Source organism: Myxocyprinus asiaticus, chromosome 7 (assembly GCF_019703515.2).
Source record: "Myxocyprinus asiaticus isolate MX2 ecotype Aquarium Trade chromosome 7, UBuf_Myxa_2, whole genome shotgun sequence".
Classification (NCBI taxonomy): Eukaryota; Metazoa; Chordata; class Actinopteri; order Cypriniformes; family Catostomidae; genus Myxocyprinus; species Myxocyprinus asiaticus.
The window spans coordinates 44,028,664-44,039,903 of NC_059350.1; the positions used below are offsets into that span (position 1 = coordinate 44,028,664).

General features: G+C 37.2%; 1 protein-coding gene across 3 annotated transcripts in view; it reads left to right on the forward strand.

The window, feature by feature from the left end:
• The window catches only part of LOC127443985 (G protein-coupled receptor kinase 4-like), a 52,773-nt gene extending 46,621 nt beyond the window's left edge, over positions 1 to 6,152 (forward strand). For all 3 annotated transcript variants that reach the window (XM_051703100.1, XM_051703101.1, XM_051703102.1), the window contains one exon: positions 1,851 to 6,152. Coding sequence is in view for 1 of the 3 variants with exons in the window: in XM_051703101.1 (XP_051559061.1) it covers positions 1,851 to 1,898 (48 nt within the window). In the remaining 2 variants the exon portion in view is untranslated. The remainder of the gene's footprint in view (positions 1 to 1,850) is intronic.
• The last annotated feature ends 5,088 nt before the right edge of the window (positions 6,153 to 11,240 follow it).

An 11,240-nucleotide genomic window follows, 5' to 3' on the forward strand; every position in this document is an offset into this window, starting at 1 on the left:
ACTTCAATGGTTAAACATTCTCTGCATGACCATACTTTGCTGATATTCACAAAACATACAACAAATATTATTTTTATTTTTAATATTGGATATTTAAATATTCTGATAACAATTCTTGAATGTTTGCTGTGCATGATAGTTTCATACGTGTGATTTCCATGTTTAATGTAGATTTTGAACCGTGTTTGTGTGTGCTCTTTTTCCTATATAGTTTTGAGAGTCACTGTCATTTGGTTTGTTAAAGGAATATTCTGGGTTCAATACAAGTTAAGCTCAGTCGACAGCATTTGTAGCATAATATTGATTACGACAAAAATTCATTTCGACTCGTCCCTCCTTTTCTTAAAAAAAAAAGCAAAAATCTAGATTACAGTGTGTCACTTAGAATGGAAGTGAATGGAGCCAATTTTTGAAGAGTTTAAACAGAAATGTGAAGCTTATAATTTTATTAAAAGCACTTACATTAATTCATCTGTAAAACTCATGTATTATTGGAGCTGTAAAGTTGTTTAAATATTTTTTACAGTCATTTTAAGCTTTTCAGAGTATTTTAATGTTTACGGATTGGCCCCATTCACTTCCATTGTAAGTGCCTCACTGAAACCCAGATTATAATTTTTTTTTTTTTAAGAAAAGGAGAGGCAAGTCAAAATAAATTCTTGCCAGAAATGCTGTCGATTGAGCGTAACTTGTATTTAACCTGAAATATTCCTTTAAGGAGCGTGTATGCAGGTTGAAAATCTGAAACATAGATAGTGTATCTTCTTATTTACATCAAGTGCTGTTCTGAAAGCAAAAAACAACAAATAAAACAAGAAATTGTAGGCTGTCATCTGCTCAACCACGCAACGTGACCGATGCAAAGCGGACGCATTTTCTTGCACGATTTACTGAAAGTGAAGTACTGCCTTAATCGATCTGAAGAATGAAAGTACTTTTATAAAATGATAAGCTTCACATTTCTGTTGAAACTCTCCAAATTTGGCCCCATTCACTTCCATTGTAAGTCCCTCACTGTAACCTCAATTTTTGCTTCTTTTTTTTTAAGAAAAGGATGAACGAGTCAAAAGTATTTTTTGTGGTGATCAACATTATGCCACAAATGCTGTCGACTGAGCTTAACTTGTATTAAACCTGTAATATTCCTTGAAATGGAAGACCTACATCTACTGTGTAGGTTTGCCCTGGGACTACAACACTTGCTTAAAGAAAAGTTGATAATCCAATCTCAAATATGAAATACAGTAACAACAATGTTACAACGCATTATTAAAGTCTTAATATAATCTCATACATTTAAATGACCACAAATGCATCAGAAAAATGAAAAATAAATAAATAAATAAATGCAAACCTTAAGATATTTTCCTGCATCTCATGGTGGGTCGTGACACAAAAATTAGTCGCAGGCCTGTTCCATGGGGCCACAGGTAGCAGGGAAAAAAACAATGTTACATGCAAATAAAACAATATAAATAACCATATATTTATTTGCTTAATACACTTTCCTGTTTTTGTTATGTACAATACAACTTTGCATACATTATTCCAAAAGTGATTTGGGGGGGGGGGGTTGTCACTGGCCCAGACTGGTTGTTGGTTGTGTTGCTGTCCTTTTCTGAATATCACGGCTCCGTTTTGTGGCCCTCTTCAGCCAGTCGTGGCCCATTCGACATAACGTGGCGGTCCGTATCAGCTTATCGCCGCCCGTTCGGCCCCGTTTCGTGGCCGGCCCACCAGGAAAAGTCCCGGTTCTCCCTATGGCCAGAATGGTATAGCAAAACCAGTTGAGAATTATTGCCTTCTCTGCATTTGACATAACATGTGACTGTGTTCCTCTTCATTTGCAGGTTTGTTTTAGAAGTGACATCAGTGTCGAGGAGGAGGAGCCATCTTGATTTAAAACCACTCCCACTTCCCATCAGCTGCCAATCAGAATGCTAAATGTATGAATGTTCAACTGTATTTATGAACTTTATTAAACTGTATCATAATTAAAGAAAAGGGTATGAGTTTAAAGAATTTTGTACATTTGTACTTGAACTATGTGTAGATGTATATTTTCACTAAAGGTTGTATTGTACAAAAAGCCATAGAAATACCACTTGAATGCACATATATAATGTTTTTATTGTTATTATTTTTCATCTGTAATGAATATGAAATGTGTATTTCTTTTTAAGCACAATATCTACATTCACGTTTGTTTTTAACATTAACATATTGTTGGCACCGCCTTTGTTTGTTTGTTCGATTGTTTGGCTTGAGAGATTTAGGGCTCTCGTGTGCAGTGGGGTAAGAAAAATCAAACATAAAGCTAGTAAAAAACAATTTAGTATGACATAATGTCATTACAACTAGTATGTGTTTTTAAAGGCCAGTGCAGATGTCTAGAGAGCAGGATGACTGATGGCCGATATAATGCCAATATATTCAATTTAATGAAGGTAGTAAATACCTTCAAGACATACACAGTATTTACTCATAATTCACAAAAATAAAATTCGAAAACAGAAAGCAGTTGATTTTGGAACTGAAACAAAACGGAGCTGATCAGGCAATAGTCCAATGGCCAAATATCGGTTGATTAATCAGCTTGTCTGATATATCGGTCTATCACTAGTCATCACCATTGCCCATACCAACTATATCAGTGCATGAAACGGGGACCTTGGTTATGTGCACCAGCTTCTTGTTTAGAAAGTCATAAACATCTTTACACTCCTTTGTTATTTCCATACGGCTCTGTGTGTATGTTAAATGCTGTCAGCTAAACATTTCTTTCAGATGCAGAGGACGCAGTGATATGGACAGGAACTTCAATAGCAGATACAAATGCCGATATCTAGAGCAGGGTGGCCAATATAATTACAAAATAAGCATCATTCAATTGGAAAATTTCAAATAAGACATAATAGTAAGTAATTGTTTATCTTAAAGCTGAAGTATGTAACTTTTTCAGTTTTAAAATACTTGCTTCAATCCCCGTTTATTATGCACTATAAGTAAGCCATCCATAGGTTTATTTTCTCAAAAACTGTAAGCACTGTGTCTCTGTGGCACTAAAAAAATTCCTGTGTTTGTTTTGAGCGATCTGCCCCAACAACGTTACTCAACCAATGGTGTGAGTTGGGGGCGGAACTAACTGACTGTTTGAACAACAGCAGATGAGGGGCGAATTCAGAAAGCTTGTTTTGAAAACATTGTTTATTTTTGCAATTCCGTTCAGTGGCGCTAGTGTCGCAGAAATGACATACTTCAGCTTTAAGAAAAAATAAATAGTACTTAGAACAAGAATGTTTAAAATAATGCACAATTACTTGAGATGAAGTCTACGTAAGGTGGGTCGCCCCCTCACGGCGACCGCCATTTTGAGATCACATGACCAACCAAATGCAACTCACTTTATTTTAATAACCCTTTTAGAATCGGACAATGAAAGTTAATTCAGAACCATTTTCTAAAGGAATTGCAAATTAAATTTAAAATCGAATTTTCTATTTGTGGATGCACGCATAGTAAAATAATTGAAATGCAAAGACAAATCGGTATTTGTGTTTAAACAAGTAAATAATTACGTAATAATTTCCTAACGCTTCTTTAATTAATCAAGCGAGCATGCTTATTTGCCGATGCAGATAATCTCAAAATGTCCAAGTATTGGCTTGGCCCTGCCAATATAAATCAATCTGCCAAGGTTTCAGTTTTGATGGGAGGGTCAGGATTGCTATTTAGTAGTGTTAGACTACGAGTGTAGGTTGTTGTTTGCTCATTTCCACTGCATTTTGCTCAGTTGTCCTGACATTTACCCAAAACTCCATTGTTACCTTTAGTGCAATCGGAAGGCTTTACAGTGGTTTAAAGCAGGCCAGTGTAAACAACCTAAATATGCTTAAAGGAATATTCCGGATTCAACACAAGTTAAGCTCAATCGACAGTGTTTGTGGCATAATATTGATTGCCACAGAAATGTATTTTGACTCGTCCCTTCTTTTCTTTAAAAAACAAAAAGCAAAAATCTGGTTTCCAGTGAAGAACTTACAATTGAAGTAAATGGGGCCTAGCCGTAACTTGAGTCAAATTTTTTTTAATTTATTTTTTTTATTTTTTTTTATGGTAATCAACTTTATGCCACAAATGCTGTCGTTTAAGTTTAACTTGTATCGAACTCGGAATATTCCTGTAATCTTTACATTTGTTCACAGGTCAGCTCTTAAATGAGCTGTTGATGTTGCCTTAGGTGTCATATCTTCAATGAATATTTCAAAATGAGTGTGAGTGTGTTTGTATGCCTACCTGTATGGCAGTGAGTTAAAGTGCATGCACACGGACACTATAGATTTTTTCTATATGTTAAGCCTCAGGCCGTGAGACATTTGGTGTGTGATTGATCTGGTAATGCAATCTGTTTGTCATCAACATGCATATAAACATCACATTATCTTTATGTTCCATGTTATTGCTTTTTGTTGCCTTTTTGTTTTTTATTCGTTATTTTTTGTTTTTATCTTTTTGTATGTATTTTTATGGCATTATTTGAAACACAAAATTAATGCTACCATTCACATTAAGACCTCTCCCCTGTATCATCATTCCTAAACTAGTAAACAAACAAAAATGGCATATATTCTTACACCTCTTGATTTTTCCACAAATGCCTTTATAAACAACATTTTGTTTTCATGCCATTCTTTAAAGCTGAAGTGTGTCATTTTTTTCAGTGTTGGTTATATCCCAGGTTAAATAATTAGAAGTAAGCCATTCATAGGTAAGCTAGTCGATTTTCCCCAAAAAGTGTAAATATTGTGTCGCCTTGACCCTATCAAATTATTGCTCTGTTTGTTTCAGAATCCCGACCAACCCGACACAACAACATTCAATTAACCAATGTTGTGTTTGGGACGGGACTATCTGATTGTTTGACCAATAGCAGTTGGGGGACAGGAAAACAAATTCCATTCAAAAATGACATTAGTGGCACAGAAATTGCACACTTCAGCTTTAACATCTTTGACATAAAATTTAAAATAGGAATCATGGTTTGCTGTTCACTAACATTACCTCTAACTTGTCTTCACCGTGCAGTTTCTCTCTTTATAAGGATAAAAGGAGCTTTATGGTCCCTTTTACAAAGCTGTGAAATTAAACTCTTTTTCTCTTATTCCCATATGTGTGCATGCTCTACTGTATCCATGGTTTGACAAGAGGACGAGCATTCACTTTAGTTGACAATAAAAATATGTGTTGACTTATGGCCATTAAGAAGTACTTTTGATTTCTGTAAAATTCACAAGGTAGCTTAAATATTTAAAAATGATGCGCCTTTTTCACTTACAGTATGTCCTCATCTGTTTTTCTTCCCTGTGCGGTCACATGTTTGATTCAGATACCCTGTAAAATATGAAATGAATTAAACTTACTCTTGACCTATTTTGTGGATCTATAAAGTCAACCAAGTGCCAAAACAAGCCCATTTATGTGTATTTGATTGAATTGTGCATTTAAGTTACAGGTGAATTGTAATGTTTTTTAATGTTCATTTTTTTTTTTCCTGTACCAGCTTTATATGCTGTGGCTCTCAAACACTATGGTGCGATCAGAACATTGTTTTATTGAGCTTCCAGGCCACCCCAACATTGGCTCGACCAAGGGTGTGAGTTTTGGGCAGGACTATCTGTTTGTCCAACCAATGTCATAAAGGGTAGTGTTCAGGAAACAAACAAATTTGCGACTAAAAATTGAGTTTTGGTCTGTACAAAAATGCTTTAGTTATGAAAATGGTTTGACTATCTTACCCTTTTTTTCTACTGTTCCTGTGCACATTTATTTATTTTTATTTTTTTTTCAATTCTATCACTGTTAATTTTTAGTTAATGTTTAGTTAGATAAATACAGTTTGAATGTCTGCACAAAGTACAGTTATTTTTGTATCATTTTTATTCACTGATTAGTTGATTAAGCATACTAGCTGCAAGCTTAAGTTGCATGCCAACTGGTGCCAACATGTCAGATACTGGGTGCCATGATGTAGATTTATGATGTACAGATCTGTCTTTCAAGCCACTGACGCCAACAGAACTCCTGTGAAAGATCTGTCTGGTGTTGTACCATACCTGACATCTGGAATTACTGTATTAAATGATACACTGCCATTTGTATAAAACTCCCCGGTCTTGTCATGTATGTGTGAAAGCTGTAGATAGTTTTTAAGAACATAATGCTTTCTCATAAGTCACTGAACACTTTATTAGGAACACTATGGTCCTAATAAACTGCCCATAGTGGTCCTCTGCTGTTGTAGCCCAAACGCTTCAAGATTCGACATGTTGTGCATTCTGAGATGCTATTCTGCTCACTACAATTGTACAGAGTGGTTATCTGAGTTACCATAGCTTTTCTGTCAGCTCGAACCAGTCTGGCCATTCTCCATTGACCTCTCTCATCAACAAGGCATTTCCGTCTGCAGAACTGCCACTCAATGGATGTTTTTGTTTTTGGCTCTGTTCTGAGTAAACTCTAGACACTGTTGTGTGTGAAAATCCCAGGAGATCAGCAGTTACAGAAATACTCAAACCAGCCCGTCTGGCACCAACAATCATGCCACAGTTTAAATCACTTAGGTCTCATTTTTTCCCCATTCTGATGGTTGATTTGAACATTAACTGAAGCTCCTGACCCGTATCTGCATGATTTTATGCATTGCACTGCTGCCACATGATTGGCTGATTAGATAATCGCATGAATAAGCAGGTGTACAGGTGTTCCTAATAAAGTGCTCAGTGAGTGTATATTAAGATGAAAGGACTGACCACAGGTTTTGAAAGATTTGGGATTATTTATTTGAATTTGTAGATGCATATTGTATTAAAACAAATTAATGTGGTTCAAATATTAAAAGGAAAAGAGAAGAAATAGGAATTAGAGCAAGTAAACGACAATGTAGACAACGATCAGCATGTTGGTATCAAAGGGTGTCTTTCTAGACATTCAGAAAATAAGTATACTCTATATTCTCTTGATAAACTGTTAGTGGGCCCCAAAAAGTATTTGCACACTTAAGCAACAATTAAAAATGTGTGAATGTCAGTCATAAAATGGCAAATGTGGCATTTATTTTTAAGAAAGAAAGCTATGGAAGTATTTTAATGACAAATGTCTTTGAAAAAACTTTGTTTTTATTTCATCTTTATTATTCGACAGGTAGTATTCGGTCCATTACACAGTATTTTGCTTTGCAAATTCACCTCTTAAACTTCAGTGTTTAAAATTCAGTTGGAATTCAACAGTATTAGTGCTGATGCACAATCTTCACTTGCTGCTACTATGCTTCACCACTGTTGAAATTCCAACTGAATTTTAAACACTTAAATTTTAAAGGGTGAATTTGCAAAGTGAAATATAATTGACAGAATATTACCTGTCGAATAAAAATGATGAAATAAAACAAATAACCAAATAAGTTTGGAACTGAACAATGGAAGGTGAATATTTATTATTACATTTTCAATGATGAAATTTTGTTGCAAAATGTTTTCAGTTGAAATATTCAAAGCTTTAATATACAACCACATGAAGCTGCTTCCCCAAAAATGCAAGCACTGTTAATGCAATGCATTTATTTTTCAGTTAGTGCAATTTAGCCTGCTTTTTGTCTAAACTGTGGCACATTTGTCATTAATATACTTCCATAGAAAGCACAAGCAAAACATTTCACATAAAGAAATATGTTAAGTTTTAAGTTATAAAGCAATACATATGCTGTTCAAAATTTAAAAAAAAGGAAAGTTTTTTTTATACTTTCTGGATGGCAGTGGAACATGTCGACAATTAATGTTCTTAACTACACCTGTAGCTAGGACACCTGTGTGAAATTGTAGGGAACTGACTTCATACATCCACTAAAAGTGGCCTTGGGATCAGATGGTTAAAAGTAATTGCGAAAATATCTAAGAAATGTGAAATTAGTTCTGGGAATAGTTTAAGGATCATTTGTTAGCCGACTGATTGATATTTTGTATCAAATATAATGAAATGCATACGTTTTTAAAAGTGGCTTAAGTGTCAAAATATTATTTATGTATTTTATTTGGAAAAGTCATCAAGAAAAGGTCTCCGCAGTAACGCGCTCAACAAGCCACGTGATAAGATGCACGGACTGACGGTCTCAGACGCGGAGGCAACTGAGATTTGTCCTCCGCCACCCGGATTTAATCACTTTCGTCTTTGTTTAACACACACACACACACACACACACACACACACACACACACACACACACACACATGTTGGTACAGCTATCATTATGAAGACTCTCCATAGACATAATGATTTTTATACTGTTCGATATATATATATATATACACGTGTGTATATATATATATATATATATATATATATATATATATATATATATATATATATATATATATATAATGTTACTAAACTAGCAGAGTTATGTTCACAATGCGTAAGGACGAACTGCTCTGTGGAAATAAAGCAAAACTCACAGCACCTCCTGAGATGATTGGAGAATATGGCAGTATTCTCATAGATGACATTATTCTTGCAAACAGTTTTCAGATGAATGAAACAGAGAAAAAGGAATGATAACTCTTTACATGCGCATGTTCCACGAGACAGGGTTCTGCTGCATGGGATATAACTTTAATACAATAAAGTTTCTTCAAGCACATGTCTTGTGTCTAACATCATGTGTCACTCCGAGACATCTTACAGGTCACCCGCTTGTTGCAGGTAGATGAGCAAAATTACTCACGCATGAATACCTGCATTTGAACGACGAGCTTGCGAACTGGATTAAGCCTCGTCGCATTTTGCGGGTGACGGGTGCTATTTCACACCCTGGGCACGCATAAAAAATAACGCACATACGTAAAATCGCTCATAGAAAATGCTCTTAACCACTAAGATCAATAGTTATTGGGAAACGAGGCCCAGAACTCTATGCATGTGCGTGTCTTGGAGAAGCACTTTCATTGCACTGTGAACAGCAGAGCAAACATATCAAAACAGATGCGCATCGGCGGCTTTTCTTTCGTCTGTTCTTCAAAATATAATCACACGTTTCATCAAACGCACATCTTTGTGTCTAATTTCTTGTCATATATCACTCCGAGAAGTCTTACAGGTCGCCCTCCACAGTGGCTGGTACATCAGTAAAATACTTCGTAAGAAAAATCTGCATTTGGAAGGTGTAAATTTCAAACCTTGTTCACCAGGAGCAGGCTGTATGACAAATTCAGGAGAAAGGAAATCAAAACAGTGTCAATGACTTCAAGCTTTGCAGTTGCACCCACACTTTCTGTAGGAAAATTAGCTCTAGAAACTTTTAAATGATCATGTGTTGGTGAATGGTGAGACACCCGGCAAGCCACTTGATTTTTAACAAAGAGCCACTTGTGGCTCACGAGCCATAGGTTCTTGACCCCTGCTCTAGCAGCACACAGTTGTCATGGCAATCACAGAGGTCCTATACAAAAATAAACATTCAAATATATTAGGATTTGAATGTCGTTGCTGATGACAGACAAAGTGTAAAACCCTGGCTCTTCCACAGATATCGGTTAAAGCATACATGTAAAATCACTTCACTACACTACACGTTCCACTACCAACTGTATATGGACCTTAAACCCTCTTTAAATGCTATTTTGTGATACCATTAAAGTACATACAATATGATGTACTTATTGTGTAACTTGATCTGCAAAAGTCTCATAAAATTCACATATGATGCTACTGAGGTTGAGGTACGGTTAGGGTTAGGGTATAGATTAGGGTTTAGGGTAAGGGTTGTGTTAATGGTTGAGGGAAGGTTAACAGTGTAACAGTGTTAACATCTCGGTTACGTGAAAAATAACCCTGGTTCCCTGAGTGGGAACGAGACGCTGCGTAATCGCATTGGGACATGCCCTGAGTGTCACGTGGTCAGAAGCCCTTATACAGTCAAGCCAGTTTATTGGCTGGTGGCACTTAAGCGACGCCCCTAGAAGCTACGTCACAGGCTCCATAAAAGCGCTCACTTTGACAACATCGAGTCAGATTTCCTGCAGGAAGTCACAAGCCTATGCAGCTGCTAGAGAGTATGGCCAGCTTACACAGCGTCTCATTCCCACTCAGGGAACCAGGGTTACATTTCACGTAACCAAGACGTTCCCTTTCGTAGGAACTCGAGCTGCGTAATCGCATTGGGAACAATATACATTCACATCATGCAAACAGTAGCTGCTAATTGTCTACGCCCGTGTGGCAAGCATAGAACTGCTGAGAAAATTATTTCTGTTGCAACAGAGAGAACCTGGGAAGTAGGAGTCAAACCCTCATCCAGATTATAAAATCTAACAAATGTATGCAGAGAGGACCACCTTGCTGCCATTTAAATGTCCTCCAAGGACACACCTCTAGCCAAAGCCTATGAGGATGCTATGCTACTCATAGAATGGGCTCGAATACCCAAAGGCAAAGGTAAACAGCGTGCTTCATAAACACTTGGCTTGAGAAAACCAAAGGTCAGCCTGCTGCTCAGCTCCCATCTCCTCAGTGTCCGCACCGGCCTCCCACGTGTCACACGGCTGCATGAGGCTGGCAGACACACGGCCTGCATCAGCACGCGGCTTGACCGAATTTCTGAAGGAGGCAAGCCTTTCACGGAGCGCCCTGATGTTCATTAAATCGCACTGTGGGCAATCCGAACCCTCCAACGTGGCCTCCGCGTGGCGAAATCACAGACAGGCGACACACATGTTGTGGGAATCTTCATCGACAATGAACCGCATGCTGGAGGTAAGAACTTCTTAAATTCCATCCTGTGTTGCCACTCAAAAGGGAGAATAATTATGATCCTTGCTTCGACGTGAGTCGTAGATACAACATGGGCCAGATGAGATCGTGCACTGAAGAACATAAAATCTGATTCGATGGCGCCAAAGCAAGCACTTTTATGGAGCCCGTGACATAGCTATCTAGGGACATTGCTTAAGCGCCACCAGCCAATAAATTGCCGTGTTTGTACAAGGGCTTCAGACTACGTGATACTCAGGGAGTGTCCCAATGCGATTATGCAGCTCGAGTTCCTATGAAAGGGAACCAAGTTGTATCTGATGGTCGAATTAGTTTTTGCTGGTCTAAAGCTGGCAGCTGTTTTTTGCTGGTCCAAACCAGTTCTATACCAATGATCTAGGTTGACCTTGATCAACCATCTAGAGCAGCTTAGACCAGCT